The sequence below is a fragment of the Pistacia vera genome, unplaced genomic scaffold (assembly GCF_008641045.1).
Source record: "Pistacia vera cultivar Batoury unplaced genomic scaffold, PisVer_v2 Contig205, whole genome shotgun sequence".
In the NCBI taxonomy this organism is placed as follows: domain Eukaryota; kingdom Viridiplantae; phylum Streptophyta; class Magnoliopsida; order Sapindales; family Anacardiaceae; genus Pistacia; species Pistacia vera.
Genome location: NW_022196008.1, coordinates 663,677 through 681,234, shown reverse-complemented (window position 1 = coordinate 681,234; position 17,558 = coordinate 663,677). Strand labels below are relative to the sequence as shown.

Genomic DNA, 17,558 nt, shown 5'->3' with positions numbered 1-17,558 from the left:
ATTGGTTTTAATCGCGATACTATACACTGCCGGTATGATGAGGAGCCTATGGGTCACACACATAGAAGATAATTTAAGACTCAGGAAAGATAGACGGGCGTTTTCGTCTTTTTAGGCAAAAGGGTATTTTGGTAATTTCACAGTGCAATTAAATTTGCTGGAGTCGTAGCCTTTATTTAATTTGTTAGAAAATTAAATAAGTGAAATTACGGTTAAATGTGTGTTCGCACATATTTAATTAAATCATCATTATTGTTAAATGTTAATTAAATATTAATTGATTTTAATTGAAGATAATGATGAATTAAATAAATATCTAATTGGGAGTGTTTGGCAACATGGGGTGTTTGGGTTGTAGCCCAAGCCTATTCCATATGGGAATAGGTCAACTAAAATAACACTATAAAAGAAAAGTTTTAGTTGAAAAATTGCTAAGAGTTTTCATTATTTCATTTTGATTAAAAAGAGAAAAACACAGCACCCCAAATACTCTCCCACGCCAGTTTTGGTTGTTGCCAAAATCAAATACTTCTTGATTTCTTAAGGCCAAGGAGGATCTAACAAATCCCTCCTTGGTTCTGTGTGATTGTCTTCGTGTGGACTTCTTGGTTCGATCCTACACTTGGATCGGTAGCAAACACGTTCAAAGACAATATTGGTGGAGCCTTCAACGTGGGTATGAATCTAAACTTTAGATTTAATTTTTATGAAGATTCTTGATGAAATACATAAACTGTAAAATTTGTGCCTTGATTTTGGGCTTTAAGGAACGATCTATGGTTGTATAAATTTTTGTTTTCCACTGCACAACCGGGTCGTTTCCTAACAGATTCTGCCTTGTACATGATCGCTTAAGTGATCATTTGATTACTTAAGCAACCAAAGGTAAAAGTGAAACATCACTTAAGTGATACTAATCTTCGCTTGTACGTGATCGCTTGAGCGACTAAGTCTGAATATACTGGATCGCTTAAGAAAGACCTAGGATCACTTAAGCGATCCACTATAGTCGAATTACCTTTATTCTGCCTTTGACAAGATCGCATAAGCGATTTATTATCACTTAAGCAACCAAGGCTAAATAGATAGGATCTCTTAAGCGAAACCATATATTGCTTAAGCGATTAAGGGTAAATAGACGGGATCGCTTAAGCGACACCATATATCGCTTAAGTGATTAAGGGTATTTTACTTTGGTACTTTCAAAACATTATATACTTTAATATTTCTTTTCCATGTTTATGTACCATGTTTTTTCCAAACGTAAAAGAACTAATTTAATTAAAATATAATTTTGAAAAAAAATCGATTAAGTGATATAAATAATCAAATCAATTAACACAAGATAGATCATAGTCCACTGAACTAATCGTACAGTCAAAATTGAAGCTTATTTCAATCTAGTCATTCTCAAATACATCATCCATATTTATGAAATCAAGTATGTTTCTACTAACGTGTCACGCTAGTGCGCTATGACATTCATCCATATATCATACGGTTGTAACCTTAATATGTGTTGATGGAATTAGGTTGCAAATAATCCTTCTTAATTGGCCTTAATAAGTGTTACTAACCGATGTCGTTTAACATTAACATTAATAATCATGTGAGTTGTGAACGTCCGAAGTTCACATTAACGCCACTTAATATGGGACAACCTATTCCAAAAAATAATAATAAAAGGAATCGCTTAAGCGATCTAGTGTTGATAAGCTTTCATCGCGTAAGTGATAGTGTTAATTGTTTTAGCGATCTTGTGAAAGGTAATAAAAATAATCTTAATACACTGGATTGCTTAAGAGATTTCATTTCTCGCTTAAGCGATCCTGTGTATTTAGCCTTAGTCGCTTAAGCGATTTGGTACCGTCGCTTAAGCGATCACGTATAAGCAAGAATCAAGATCACTTAAGCGATGCTTTACTTTTATCCTTGGTCGCGTAAGCGATCATGTACAAGACATAATCAATTTCTGCCTAGATGCACGATCGCTTAAGCGATTTAATTTCTCTCTTAAGCGATTGTTCGTTTTTACCCTTGGTCTTTTAAGCGATTTTGGATCACTTAAGCAATCAATTCTGAGGCAGAATTAAGTTCTGCCTAGATGTACGATCGCTTAAGCGATTCTTCGCTTTTACCCTTTGTCGCTTAAGCGATCAAGTTTAGGGCAGAAGCAAGATCTGCCCAGATGCACGATCGCTTAAGCAATTTAGGGTCTTGCTTAAGCAATTTTTTATTTTTACCCTTGGCCGCTTAAGCAATCTAGTCCGAGGTAAAATCAAGATCTGCCTAGATGCACGATCGCTTAAGCGATTTATGGTATCGCTTAACCAATTATTCGCTTTTACCCTTGGTTGCTTAAGTGATACCAAATCGCTTAAGTGATCAAGTCCGAGGCAGAATCAAGATCTGCCCAGATGCACCATCACTTAAGCGATTTATGGTCTCGCTTAAGTGATTCTTCGCTTTTACCTTTAGTCGCTTAAGCGATTAATTTCGAGGCAGAATCAAGATTTTCCCAGATGCACGATTGTTTAAGCGATTTATTGTCTCGCTTAAGCGATTCTTTACTTTTACCCTTGGTCGCTTAAGCGATCAAGTCCATGATAGTATAAACATCTGTCTAAATGCACGATCGCTTAAGCGATTTATTGTCTTACTTAAGCGATCCTTTGTAGAAAACCCTTGCTTAAGTGATCATAGGCAATACATATTTTTTTCAGCTCTTCTCTTTAATTTTGACAAACTAAAATCACCAACACATATTGATTCCATATTTTCTCCTGAATTTGACAACCTAATTACATCAACACATCAATGCCATGTAACAAGAATACTAAATAAACTCAAACTCAAAAGAGTGAGATAAATACTAAATTGATTTTGTATTAATCTGAAATGTGTCAATTACAGCATTATATACAACAAATAAATCTCTTATATACACCCAAAACAAAAGTAAGACTGGCAGCCTCGATCCCCCCTCTTCATCATTCTCTTTAGCCATTTCCCCATCCTCCAAAATTATCTAGCACACCCTCAGCATCAGCATCAACAGCAGCACCACAACCCAAGTATCAACAGCCTGATGTCTAACAACACCAGCTGATCCAATTCAAGACAATCCAATTATTCAAGACAACCCAATAAGACAACATCACATAAACTACAAAATTCTAAGTCCAACTTTCATACCTTTTGATGACAACATCAACAATAACTTATATTAGGTTTTGGTCAATCAAAAGGGATCCATATACCCATGGAAGCACTTAATAACCCAGCGCTCTCGACAGTTGCTCATTATTTCGTCATTCAAGCCATCCATCGGGGTGTTGGTTATGTTGAACTCAATAAATTTTAATGCATATGCCCTGCAATCAGCAGTACAATAGGAGGAAGATATTAGCATTAGAATCAGCTTATAGAATAATTGTATCATGTAAGTTTTATACAAAATTTACCTTGAGTCATTTATCGGGACGGGAAGGCGCTTGAGTGGCCACTTTCCCGTCAATACTTCATCATCGAAGTGCTAAAACATCTCGCTGTCGTGCAACAGCCATGGGAACAATACCCATAGTGGCTCCAAATCCGTCTCCAACTGCCTCTCTCGACAAATACTTGGGTTGTAGTCAAGGATCTGCAGCAAGCCCTCCTCTAGAAGTGCAACGACAGTTATGTAGTGCATATCCTTGATGTTGATGATACAGTATACTCTTTTAACCTTTGCCTAACTGTGGCCATGTTTGAGCCTTTCCCCTCGTACATACTGCATCATCCTGTCATCAAATTGAAAATCATCAGGGACATCGTCGAAGTCATCTGTGGCCAATCTTTTTCGCTTGCCTCCTTTTGCTGCATCTCTACCAATGGCTTTTTTCATTAAAGTGTCATATTTCGTTTCTAGCGTTTGGCCAAAGGCCACATCGGTGATGGCACAATCGGGATACAATATATCACAATTACTGTTCTATCGTGGCCTCATGAGTGCCAATACCTCATCGATGTGCTGCATCAAATAAAAATAACATGATAAGTATACACTACCTCATGGAAAACATAAGCAGAAATAAGAAAAAAATAAGGGAAAATAACTCACTGAATCGTCAAGCCACCTACCCATCGTCAACATCTTTTCAAACCACTCCTGGGGATAATCCTCGGTCTTGCACTTCACATGGGCATCACTTCCAGATTCATTGTAATAGGCATATAACAGTTTTTTCTTTTCCTCATCTATTGGCCTATACAAATCGACCTTTAACTCCTCAATTTTTGCTTGCCCACTTCCACTTCCTCCATTTGCACATCCCCAGTTCCTTCGCGTCCCGCCTCATGCTCCTCCATTTTCACTTCCTTACTTCCTCCACTAACCTCTTTAACCTCCTCCATTTTTGCTTCTCCACTTTCGTGGACTTCCTCAATTTTTTTCTTCATTTTCCTCTTCTTTCCATACGCTACTATGGTGTAAGGAGATTTGACAAACTTACTGTTTCGGCTCTCTCTTTTCAGCTCAGGTTGCCCTTCAACCACTTTCAATACTCCACCAACTTCCTCCTCCACCCTACCAGCTTTCTTTGCCACCTTATCAACTTTCTCCTCCACCCTTTTCATCCGCTCTTTCATTTTGTCAAACCTCTCATAAACGGCTATTGTAAAACTCTCAAACAAACCGTTTATGAGGTCAACCACCTCATTTTCCTGACCCCCATGCCTCGGCAAAGTGGTACTTGTTATTCCGGTTTGCCAATTGGGTGGAGGCGTACGAACCTCTTCATCCTCCTCCTCCCTCCCGTTGATTGGAGCTTCATCATCCTCGGAGTCATCAACATTCTCAAGCAGTGGCCCTGCAACTTCACTCACATGCGTGACCCCTTCTAGGTCCCGTATTAGACAGTCTATCCCTTCATCTGGTTCATCCTCCCTTGCTTTGAACAATGTAACATACTCCTCTCCCGCTTCACACCTAGTAACAGTGAGGAAGGGACAGATGACTCCCTGCAATAAGAAAAAAAATCAATCAAATTTAAGCCACATTTAAAAGCAATTGCATATACAAAAGATTAATCCTTTAATCTTACCCGAATTGCTTGAATTTCCATGTTTATTTTGTCATAATCCTAATGGATACACTTCTCGATGTGCCACCAGAACATCCTAGGAAATTGCGGTAGCTCATTGAAAGTCTTCATCCTCCCCCCCGCCTTAGCCAGGACAGGGACAACCTCATACATCCAAGCCTACATTATAAAAAAAAAACATATATCATAATTAAAACACATATAATACAAAAATTATAACAAAAAGCTATTAATATTTTACTTGCATGGCCCATGGAAAGCCAAATAAATTGTACGTGCTTGGTTTATTCTTCTTAACAGATTGGCAATACCTTAACGCCATGTCTTTTCCTTGTAGGGAGTCCATGGTTAGCTGAAATGATACCCGTCCCCACGGATAAGCATTAAATAAGTCCATGTTGCTTGCAAACTTCACCCAATTCATATTAACAGCTTTTGTTGAGTCTGAAGCCATTAGGATCGAATGAACGAACCATACCAGACATATCTTGAAGCTCTCTGAAGAGGTAAACCCAACTTCTCCTAGCCTCTCCTCTAAATCGCATCCCGTAATAGATGTCTGCCCCCCCAAAACCTTTTTAGCCAAGTTATCAACTGCCCTACTCTTTTTTATTCTCTCTTACTCTTTCGTATCTGGAAATGCCCCGCATTTTAAGCCTATCACCAGGGCATATTCCATCATCCCAAATCGTAGTGGCTTCCCATCCACTAGAACCATATTTCATTTTTTTTTTTTTTGGGTTTTTACTGAGTGCAGCAACATAAAATGCACTCCCTACCCCTAGAAAGCCTTTTTCCAATTTTCTCTGATGTTCACAAAATAACCGAAGCAACTCTCTTTAAATCGGTCCATACCCTTCTTCTGTTCCTTTAAAATCTCCATTATTCTCGTAAAAACTTGCCAACTCGACCTAACTGTCACCTTTACGGGGAAGTACGATACCTTATCGCTTACAATCTCCAACCCATAGTCTTTATAATTTACGCTTTGCAAAATCTGCATAAACAATATAAACTAAATATCAGCAAAAAAAAAGAGACCAAAACAATTAATAGGCTAACAATTTGGGGGATATGGCTTTCGAGGGCATCGAGGAGTGGGTGTTTTTGTCCTCGACAGGACCGAGGAAGCCAATGCAAGCCCTAGAGAGCCTGTTATGGCAAGTTCCGCGCAGCTGTGCGTGGCCAGCCCTGCAATATGGAGGGCAACCCTCCAGCCCCCCTATTCTGCCACTTCCTGCCATCCCCAATCCTCCAACCTCCCACAAACAACCTCCCTTCGGCCTCCCTTGCCTTCCCCCATCCTCTGGAACCCAAACAAAGGCACTCCCCCCATGCTCGCCAATTGCTCGATAAAATGCCACAACCATCATAACAATAAAACCAACTACATATCCCCAAATTTGCACAAATTGCTCATCAAATTCAAAACAAAAAGTAAAAAACGTACCCTTTCTTCACCACCGTCCTCCTCTTCACCTGAATTCTTGCTAGAGTCCTCCTCTTCAGAACCATTTCCCGATTCTTCTCTCTTTTCTTGTGCCGCCATTGTGTCCTCTGCCTCTGGACCACCTTGACTCATCGGATGATCTACCGGAGCGTCTTCTTCAACGACCTAAAAACTGCTGACGCCACCAGAGTCTAGGATTCAGAGTGGGGTTAGGTTTTCCTCTTCTTTGTGAATGTCAACCATGGTTTTGTGTAAGGAAGCTTTAGGATCGAATATTTGCCGAAATTAAGATATTGTCGTCGGAAATCGTAGAGAAACGAAATGTGTTATTCAATCGTTTTTTGGGTATATGACTCGAGTAAGTGATTTTGAAGGGTGGGGGCTTGTTTTCAAATTTCAAAATTTAAACAAACTTCTGTTAATCATGTTTTACCCACATATGTTTAAATCTTTTCAGTTTAACCCATTTTACATGTTTAATGAATCCTAAGTGTGTCATGTCAACTTTTCTAAATTCAAAAATATTTTCAAGGTCATTTTTTTTAAATGCAAACTTGGGAGATCCGGAGAGTTAAATTTCCCCCATTTCTTACATATAATTTAACAATCATATATTAATGACACGTCACTTAGGACACAAGAGGTACGAATAGTTAGAGATTTAATTCCATCCATAAAAAAAATTAGCTGCGTCATAAGAAGAATTTGCACCAAATTATGTTTCAGCAAGCATAACAAGACTACCCGTTTCTGTTCTTCTAGTTCCGTTTCCACTTCACATTTCCCAGTCTGCAGTTGGAGGAAACTACGAACTGCATGTTAAATCTTTCTTAGTGCAAGCTTGTAATTGTTATTCTTTGCTCTTATGAATAAATGAAGATAGAAGGCGATACAAAGGCATATATGTTCGTGTACATAATAAAAAAGGTACATGCACACACTCTTCCCTCTATCTCTAAATAAACCAATACTCCCGTCTCTCCAACCTCGCTACCTTCTTCATCAAAACAACACTCACCTAACCTAAACCAAATTTCTGCAACCAGTGAATGGTTCACCGAAATCGCCGCTTTGCTTCTCCATACGCAACCACCCCCATAACCGTCATTGTGTAGCCAGCAATTCCAATGAATGTCACAGGATTTCTGAATAGGAGTATTGAGATTACAACTGCCACTGCACCCTTTGCGTTGCCTAATACCTGATCACAATACAAAACTAAAGAAATGAGAATTTAAGAACCAAAAAAAAAAAAAAAAAAAAAAAAAAAATCCTGTCGAAGAAAAAAATAAATCCTCAAGAGGAAGAGTTCCCGCAAATTTTTTATTATACATATTGTAGAAGTGTGCTATAAAACATAGTTGCTTTCCAAATGTTTGCTTCCACAGGACATGGTTAGTTGAGCTGCCCAAAAAGCACATGATGTCGTGTAATGTAGGCGATGTGGTGAGCAGCAAACACTAAGATAGGCATGTACACAACTGATTGAGATCAGGCCTATACCTGAATGAAGCTAAGTATGAGATGTAGAGTGACAAAACACTGGTTGCCAAATAATACTATATATATTTCCACTGCATGATTGACTAACAATGGAGGGATTACTATTGGTCAAATTATGGAAACAATTTCATGCATATATATATATATATATATTTTTTTTTTTTTTTTCCTAATAAATTCTGTATACTTAGTATTAGTGACAACAAAGATTGAAGTAAGAACAATTAAGGCACATGGTATTAGACCTGAAGCGTTAGCGCACTTGTATGTTTCGTCACCAAAAAGTTTAACAAGTTTGCTGAGTAGGCCATTGTTGAATTAATGAGAAGAAGCAGCCACAAAAAATTATGTTGTTTTGCAAGGGACAAGGTGACTTCTAACACATTGGGCTCCATTACAAGTGCTGCAGGCAATAAAACTATCACTGCAATTGGGGACATGTACAGCATCAAATTCATTGAGTTCAACTTTTCTCTGCAAGAAGAAAACAAGATAATACAAGTACAACTTGGTTAATGGATATAAGTGTGACTTTTTAAAATTGAGAAGACAGACAAAAAGAACAGAAAAAAGATTTTGAATTGAACAATGCCATCTCAACCATAAATATTTAAAAATATATAATTACAGGATTTTTAAATTTTAGCGGGGAAGTGAAAATTGGAAACTTCCTAATCTTCTTATTCGATCTTATCTAAAGATACAAAAGAACAAAAATCAGAAAGCTCTTTTTATGATTATAATTAGAATGCCAAAAAATAAAGTTGGTACTTGTCTTTATGTTGATCATTACAGGCCTCTTGGATCTTCTATTTACCTATTTCTTTTTCTATGATTTGTTATTTTTATTTGACAGAGAAGAATAGTTAAAAGATGGAAAAGAAAGAATAAATAAAAATATGTTAATGCCTCAAAATTAGAGAAGCAATAAGCATAAGACCTTGGCATAATCAATCAATGCTGCGAGCACAAAGAAAAACTAAAATTAGTTTTGAGAACTGATCTGACTTAAATTTTAGCAAGATTATAGACCAAATACTTACCAGTCAAGCTTGGACTGTTTACTAGTGAACAAGCAGCAAAACTGTTCCAAGCCAAATGCATGTCACTTAAAAGGAGCTAAAATACCAACAAACTCTTTCTACAGTAAGGGAAAGGACAAAGTTACAGAAATCATTTCTCTTTATATTATGAAGAAAGTTAGAGAGGAAGTCTGCATGAGGTATATATAAGTCAGCCACCTTCATGGACAATCCATTAAGAAATTTGAAAACTAACAAATAAGCACAGTTTAGCTGCGAAAAGGAGAGTGCATCCCAGTGGAATTTGAAAAGTGCTTATGAAACCCCTTGGTGATAAATCGTGCACATGGACAGGGTCAAACAAATACACTCCCTTATAACCTCATGAACAAAGGCTGCTCAAAAGTATTACAGAGAAACACTTGGATAACCAACTTGAAAGAACACCTTTTTGAAGCTCCAAGACTGTTTAATAATATCATTAAGCGACTAGAAGGATTCAATAAGAATTGTTTTTTAACATAAAACATCTAAATAGACATTCAGTACTAAGAATGTTATGAAAGGAACTTAATTAAAACGACACATATATGGTACTTGAGAACAAGCGTTCATCTCAATGCATGTTCACTTCTCAGAATTGGCTAGTGTTCAATTGTAGACAATTTTTTCTTATTTTTCATTTTATTATCATTCTTGCAGCAAGCAGAATGATAATTCAATTTGATGCAAGGCATAAAAGAGGAGGAAGAAAAATATTATTGCTACAGTTTAAAGTGGAAATTTATACACGCATCCTCAAACATCAATTGACTTAATTCCTTTGACAATATGTTTCAAAGAATGCCACAATTTTCTTCAAGAAATAAATTTTCTCTCAACCAGCTTTTGAGAAGATACCCTCCACTATATATTTATATTTCTTTTCCATTTAAAAGAAATGTAAAAGTTGCATCTTTTTCCATGAACTATGACATAAAGCAGTTGACTCTATTAATTTTGAATTTTAAATGATAAAGTATGATTTATTTTCTAAAAGAAATAGATTTTCTAATGGTATTAGCTACAATACAGAATGCGCTAAGTATAGCTAAAGTAACGAAAGCAATTAAGCATTTACCCTTCAGAAGAAAGCAGGATACCCTGAAGAACAGACTTGAAGGCCCTTGCTGCAGTTGCACTAATGCACATTATAAATCCATATAAATGAAAACCTGGCTCACCCTGCCACCAACAGCAGAATTCAACATTTATAATTCTGGTTAAAGAGTTATAAAACAACAAAGAGGAAGAAATTTCACAATAAGATTTACCAAACACAGTAACACCAGATGATATCTCGGTAACATATCTCTAGAAAATTAATTCTCTTAAAACTCAGTAACCTAACTTGTTTTCAATTATGATAACTTCTATCACACTGATGATCTTTTAGCTTCATCACACATTTCAAGCAAATTTGGAAATTTTATTCTACATCTTGTCTGCAGTGATAGAGAATTTATTAGTACATGACGTGATTAAATAATTGCATGGTTACATATAAGATGTGTGCAGAGGCTTACACAATAAGACATAAAGAGTCATGTCTCCTATAAGAGACAATAACTCTTCAGACAAGACAACAACTGCCATATAACTTCCCATCAATTCTTGAAAGTTGACACAATAACTATCTATAATAACTTCAAAAATTTATTCTAATTCTCACAAAATACTTGGATATATTGTGAACATTAGTTTCGTTGATTCTTACATGTCACCATCAGCCTAACAACCATGTCAAGATCCTATATTCAATTTTCTTCATACCACTCGTGTGGATGAACAGTGACACGCTTTCTTCCTCCCTGGCACTTGTGTTGCACATGCTGATTGGTTTTTCCAACTAGAAAACGATTTACAGTTTCTGGAATTTTCTGTTCTTGCCTGTTCCAATCACCAAATTTGATTATTTTTGGCCCTAGAACATTCCTAACATTCATAGTACTCCATGAAAAATTAAGTTTAACACAATTCAAGTCAAAACGAGATAAATTGTTGAAATACTTGAATAGGTAAACTGCGCATTGATAACCCTTCTCTGCCCTTGATACGCTTTAGACTAGTGGTGACAGGCAAGAACCTTTTAAACATACCTAGTGTACTCAAGTGTTTTGTAAGAATTAGAATGAATCTTTAAGGCTATTCTACGTGATATTTATAGATCATAGTTATTTGTCTTTTCCCATGACAAACACTTGTCTACAAACTACCATTAACAACCTAGAAGTTATAATGACAATTGTTACCTTGTCCTAGGAGTTATGTTTCTAACAAGAGACATGACTCTGATGTCTTAGTGTGTGTGTCTGCATACCTTATATCTTTCACATAACTATTTAATCACATTGTATACTAACAGAACTGCCCTCAGCCACAATCATAAGAATTTTACACAGCTCGTTTAACAAGAATAGTTTAAACTCTCTAGGATCATTTCTACAAGAATAATACTAAAATATAATAAACAACTCATCTTCTTCGAAGTAAGTGACAGAAAAACATATGTGTGCCACAAAGAACTGCAAGTGCTAACCTACATCTGCAATTTTTTTTTTTTTTTTTTAACCAAATACAATATTGAAATATCTAATTCCCCTATTAATAAACTTTTGTTCGTAGATAACTCACAGTGTTTAAGCAGAGTATATTGCATATAATTATCACAATGTGAAGCATCAATAATCACAAACTAATTCTTATAACAGAATTCCCAGATCTATTCACTCGGCCATTGCACAAAACAATGATAAAATCCAAACATAAAACAATCAAATCTAGATCAAACTCCAAGAACAATCACCGAACCAAATTTTGGCTATTAAAAAAAATGAAACTAAAAATACATACCCCACTAGCAATGACAACACCAGCAACAACAGGCACAAGGGCAGCATAGGTAACCCAAGCCTCCCTCTTAAGGGTCATCAAATAAGCGAACAAAGCAGTGAAAAAGGGTGTCGTAGCACCCACAGCTTGATTAAACGAAACAGGAAGATATCTGAGCGAAATATTGCCACCCACAACAGACCCACAAAACACGGCACTTAAAGTTGCAATCTTGAAAAACTGAGACTTTGATTTGATAGGTTGTAAGGGAACAATTTTGAGAAACGCAATGGAGAAATAACTAAGAATTGCACAAGCTGACATGTGACACATTGTAAGGAAGATTGGGAACCTGAAGCCATAATTGGAGAGTAAGTACTTGTTGAGTAAAAGAACACCAATGTTGGAAGTATACCAGAGAATTACAAGAGATAATATGAAAAGGGTTTGTTTTCTTGGCGCTGAAAAAGACATTGTTTCGAAGGTTTGGAACAAATTGAGCTGGGATTTGTTGGAGATAAGCATAAGACCTTGGCATAATCAATCAATGCTGCGAGCACAAAGAAAAACTAAAATTAGTTTTGAGAACTGATCTGACTTAAATTTTAGCAAGATTATAGACCAAATACTTACCAGTCAAGCTTGGACTGTTTACTAGTGAACAAACAGCAAAACTGTACCAAGCCAAATGCATGTCACTTAAGAGGAGCTAAAATACCAACAAACTCTTTCTACAGTAAGGGAAAGGACAAAGTTACAGAAATCATTTCTCTTTATATTATGAAGAAAGTTAGAGAGGAAGTCTGCATGAGGTATATATAAGTCAGCCACCTTCATGGACAATCCATTAAGAAATTTGAAAATTAACAAATAAGCACAGTTTAGCTGCGAAAAGGAGAGTGCATCCCAGTGGAATTTGAAAAGTGCTTATGAAACCCCTTGGTGATAAATCGTGCACATGGACAGGGTCAAACAAATACACTCCCTTATAACCTCATGAACAAAGGCTGCTCAAAAGTATTACAGAGAAACACTTGGATAACCAACTTGAAAGAACACCTTTTTGAAGCTCCAAGACTGTTTAATAATATCATTAAGCGACTAGAAGGATTCAATAAGAATTGTTTTTTAACATAAAACATCTAAATAGACATTCAGTACTAAGAATGTTATGAAAGGAACTTAATTAAAACGACACATATATGGTACTTGAGAACAAGCGTTCATCTCAATGCATGTTCACTTCTCAGAATTGGCTAGTGTTCAATTGTAGACAATTTTTTCTTATTTTTCATTTTATTATCATTCTTGCAGCAAGCAGAATGATAATTCAATTTGATGCAAGGCATAAAAGAGGAGGAAGAAAAATATTATTGCTACAGTTTAAAGTGGAAATTTATACACGCATCCTCAAACATCAATTGACTTAATTCCTTTGACAATATGTTTCAAAGAATGCCACAATTTTCTTCAAGAAATAAATTTTCTCTCAACCAGCTTTTGAGAAGATACCCTCCACTATATATTTATATTTCTTTTCCATTTAAAAGAAATGTAAAAGTTGCATCTTTTTCCATGAACTATGACATAAAGCAGTTGACTCTATTAATTTTGAATTTTAAATGATAAAGTATGATTTATTTTCTAAAAGAAATAGATTTTCTAATGGTATTAGCTACAATACAGAATGCGCTAAGTATAGCTAAAGTAACGAAAGCAATTAAGCATTTACCCTTCAGAAGAAAGCAGGATACCCTGAAGAACAGACTTGAAGGCCCTTGCTGCAGTTGCACTAATGCACATTATAAATCCATATAAATGAAAACCTGGCTCACCCTGCCACCAACAGCAGAATTCAACATTTATAATTCTGGTTAAAGAGTTATAAAACAACAAAGAGGAAGAAATTTCACAATAAGATTTACCAAACACAGTAACACCAGATGATATCTCGGTAACATATCTCTAGAAAATTAATTCTCTTAAAACTCAGTAACCTAACTTGTTTTCAATTATGATAACTTCTATCACACTGATGATCTTTTAGCTTCATCACACATTTCAAGCAAATTTGGAAATTTTATTCTACATCTTGTCTGCAGTGATAGAGAATTTATTAGTACATGACGTGATTAAATAATTGCATGGTTACATATAAGATGTGTGCAGAGGCTTACACAATAAGACATAAAGAGTCATGTCTCCTATAAGAGACAATAACTCTTCAGACAAGACAACAACTGCCATATAACTTCCCATCAATTCTTGAAAGTTGACACAATAACTATCTATAATAACTTCAAAAATTTATTCTAATTCTCACAAAATACTTGGATATATTGTGAACATTAGTTTCGTTGATTCTTACATGTCACCATCAGCCTAACAACCATGTCAAGATCCTATATTCAATTTTCTTCATACCACTCGTGTGGATGAACAGTGACACGCTTTCTTCCTCCCTGGCACTTGTGTTGCACATGCTGATTGGTTTTTCCAACTAGAAAACGATTTACAGTTTCTGGAATTTTCTGTTCTTGCCTGTTCCAATCACCAAATTTGATTATTTTTGGCCCTAGAACATTCCTAACATTCATAGTACTCCATGAAAAATTAAGTTTAACACAATTCAAGTCAAAACGAGATAAATTGTTGAAATACTTGAATAGGTAAACTGCGCATTGATAACCCTTCTCTGCCCTTGATACGCTTTAGACTAGTGGTGACAGGCAAGAACCTTTTAAACATACCTAGTGTACTCAAGTGTTTTGTAAGAATTAGAATGAATCTTTAAGGCTATTCTACGTGATATTTATAGATCATAGTTATTTGTCTTTTCCCATGACAAACACTTGTCTACAAACTACCATTAACAACCTAGAAGTTATAATGACAATTGTTACCTTGTCCTAGGAGTTATGTTTCTAACAAGAGACATGACTCTGATGTCTTAGTGTGTGTGTCTGCATACCTTATATCTTTCACATAACTATTTAATCACATTGTATACTAACAGAACTGCCCTCAGCCACAATCATAAGAATTTTACACAGCTCGTTTAACAAGAATAGTTTAAACTCTCTAGGATCATTTCTACAAGAATAATACTAAAATATAATAAACAACTCATCTTCTTCGAAGTAAGTGACAGAAAAACATATGTGTGCCACAAAGAACTGCAAGTGCTAACCTACATCTGCAATTTTTTTTTTTTTTTTTTAACCAAATACAATATTGAAATATCTAATTCCCCTATTAATAAACTTTTGTTCGTAGATAACTCACAGTGTTTAAGCAGAGTATATTGCATATAATTATCACAATGTGAAGCATCAATAATCACAAACTAATTCTTATAACAGAATTCCCAGATCTATTCACTCGGCCATTGCACAAAACAATGATAAAATCCAAACATAAAACAATCAAATCTAGATCAAACTCCAAGAACAATCACCGAACCAAATTTTGGCTATTAAAAAAAATGAAACTAAAAATACATACCCCACTAGCAATGACAACACCAGCAACAACAGGCACAAGGGCAGCATAGGTAACCCAAGCCTCCCTCTTAAGGGTCATCAAATAAGCGAACAAAGCAGTGAAAAAGGGTGTCGTAGCACCCACAGCTTGATTAAACGAAACAGGAAGATATCTGAGCGAAATATTGCCACCCACAACAGACCCACAAAACACGGCACTTAAAGTTGCAATCTTGAAAAACTGAGACTTTGATTTGATAGGTTGTAAGGGAACAATTTTGAGAAACGCAATGGAGAAATAACTAAGAATTGCACAAGCTGACATGTGACACATTGTAAGGAAGATTGGGAACCTGAAGCCATAATTGGAGAGTAAGTACTTGTTGAGTAAAAGAACACCAATGTTGGAAGTATACCAGAGAATTACAAGAGATAATATGAAAAGGGTTTGTTTTCTTGGCGCTGAAAAAGACATTGTTTCGAAGGTTTGGAACAAATTGAGCTGGGATTTGTTGGAGAAGAAGCTCTTACTTGATCAGTGGATCTTCCATGGAAAATAGTTTATTTTATTTTATTTTTTAATTTTTATTTTGTTTTATAATTTCTAATATATAATTGTTTTTTATGTGTCGGTGGAATTTTGGTTGTTTGTGTAGAGTGAAGTTGCCTTAAAAACGGTTGTGTTAATTTTATAATATTTGACTAAGGTTCACGCTCTACCATTTGTTGGGTTCGTATTTAAAAATATTATTTTTATTTATCTAATAATTTATCAAAGAAAATATTACAAATAATTTTTAAATAAAGATTTCATACAAATAGCTTTGTATGTTTTTTCCTATTGTGTTAAATATACATATCTTATGAAAGGATAATATTTCAACGTTGTTTTTCATGTTTTTGATAATTAATTTGAAATTGAAAATAAAAAATTTGAGGAAATTACACTTGTTACTACATGTTTTTAAGTAGAATATATTAGAAATAAGAAAGGACTACAATGCAACACTGAGGAAATCCAACAACAAAGAAATTAGCAAGTATCTATTGAAATAATGCAAGACTTCGAAAACAACATGCAATTAGAATAAATAGAATGCAAAGGATTACAATAATTACTAAGATCATTGCAAATAGAATTAAAAGTTGCTTGCCTCTTTTTATTGTCAGGGTCCAAGCGGCTTTTGTTGGTGATAGAAGGATTGGGAATAATATTCTTTTGTGTCAAGAGTTGGTTCATCACTAAAATAGACTTTCGGCCAAGGAGAAAAGATGTACTTTGAAGATTGATTTGATGAAGGCCTATGATTCAGTTAATTCGGAGCTTCTTATCCAAGTCCTCAAGCTTTTTGGTTTCCCTAGCACTTTACTTAATTGGATTGAGCAATGTATTACTTCTCCCAAGTTTTCGGTGATTATTAATGGTGAGCTTGTGGGTTTCGTTGGAAGTTCTAGAGGCCTAAGAAAAGGGGATCCCCTCTCCCCCTATCTTTTTGTTACTGTGATGAAGGTCCTTTCTTGGTAGTAAACCCAACTTTTAAGTTCCATTGGAGATGCAAAAAATTGGGGCTGACTCACCTTTGTTTTGTGGACGATCTTATGCTTTTTTGCAAAGCTAATGGTAATTCCTTATCCCTCATCATTAATGCTTTACGTACTTTTGAATTATGGTCGGGCTTGAAAGGTAATTTGGGAAAAAGCAATATCTTCCTTATCGAGGTGATTTGTGATGAGAAAAGAGAGTTGTTGAGAGATGTTGGCTTTACCGAGGGCAAACTTCCCATAAGATATTTAGGAGTTCCCCTTCTTACCTCTAAGTTAGCCTATGGGGAATGCTGCCCCCTTTTAGATACAATTTTGGCAAGAATCTCCTCTTGGAGAAGTAGGTTTTTATCTTATACAGGGAGGGCTATCCTTATTAAGTCCATTCTTTAGAGTGTTCAAATCTATTGGGCTTCCCTTTTTATTTTTCCATCCAAAATCCATAAAGAAATTGATGCTAGCTTAAGGGCATTTTTCTGATCCGAGGTCGATTTGAAAAGACACAATGCTAGAATATCTTGGGATGAAATTGTGTGCCTAAAAATGAGAGTGGTCTTGGCTTTGTGAAATCTAAGGAGTGGAATATTGTTGCTACTCTAAAGCA

The 17,558-nt window shown here is 35.7% G+C and overlaps 2 protein-coding genes across 7 annotated transcripts; both read right to left on the bottom strand.

Moving 5' to 3' along the window:
- Positions 1–7,378: 7,378 nt before the first annotated feature.
- On the bottom strand, positions 7,379–12,441 carry LOC116128938 (UDP-URONIC ACID TRANSPORTER 1). 3 transcript variants are annotated; one of them, XM_031414688.1, is made up of 5 exons: positions 11,952–12,441; positions 10,872–10,988; positions 10,180–10,283; positions 8,283–8,511; positions 7,379–7,735 (listed from the first exon to the last, which is right to left on the bottom strand). In XM_031414688.1, exons 1-5 carry the CDS (start codon positions 12,402–12,404, stop codon positions 7,589–7,591), a joined length of 1,050 nt encoding a protein of 349 aa, XP_031270548.1. In that variant the 5' UTR covers positions 12,405–12,441; the 3' UTR covers positions 7,379–7,588. The 3 variants fall into 3 exon arrangements, 2 of the variants coding, with proteins under 2 accessions (XP_031270548.1, XP_031270549.1); XR_004127829.1 differs by having other exon boundaries at positions 7,600–7,735; positions 8,283–8,461; XM_031414689.1 differs by lacking the exon at positions 10,872–10,988.
- LOC116128939 (probable sugar phosphate/phosphate translocator At3g10290) lies at positions 8,768–15,930 on the bottom strand. 4 transcript variants are annotated; one of them, XR_004127830.1, is made up of 4 exons: positions 15,435–15,930; positions 14,355–14,471; positions 12,461–13,766; positions 8,768–8,977 (listed from the first exon to the last, which is right to left on the bottom strand). XR_004127830.1 is itself a non-coding variant. In XM_031414690.1 (4 exons), exons 1-4 carry the CDS (start codon positions 15,885–15,887, stop codon positions 12,640–12,642), a joined length of 696 nt encoding a protein of 231 aa, XP_031270550.1. In that variant the 5' UTR covers positions 15,888–15,930; the 3' UTR covers positions 12,610–12,639. The 4 variants fall into 4 exon arrangements, 2 of the variants coding, with proteins under 2 accessions (XP_031270550.1, XP_031270551.1); XM_031414690.1 differs by lacking the exon at positions 8,768–8,977 and having other exon boundaries at positions 12,610–12,661; positions 13,663–13,766; XR_004127831.1 differs by lacking the exon at positions 14,355–14,471.
- Positions 15,931–17,558: the final 1,628 nt, after the last annotated feature.

Bases quoted from the DNA above. Each gene is read 5' to 3' on its own strand.
- LOC116128938 (XM_031414688.1), bottom strand. From the start codon at position 12,404: ATGTCTTTTTCAGCGCCAAGAAAACAAACCCTTTTCATATTATCTCTT. The intron at 10,284-10,871 runs GTATGAAGAAAA...TGTTGGTGGCAG, and splicing joins ACTGTTCATCCACACGAGTG to GGTGAGCCAGGTTTTCATTT. The intron at 7,736-8,282 runs GTCTAATACCAT...TATTGTGATCAG, and splicing joins CAAGTGCGCTAACGCTTCAG to GTATTAGGCAACGCAAAGGG.
- LOC116128939 (XM_031414690.1), bottom strand. From the start codon at position 15,887: ATGTCTTTTTCAGCGCCAAGAAAACAAACCCTTTTCATATTATCTCTT. The intron at 14,472-15,434 runs GTATGTATTTTT...TGATTGGAACAG, and splicing joins GTGTTGTCATTGCTAGTGGG to GCAAGAACAGAAAATTCCAG. The intron at 13,767-14,354 runs GTATGAAGAAAA...TGTTGGTGGCAG, and splicing joins ACTGTTCATCCACACGAGTG to GGTGAGCCAGGTTTTCATTT.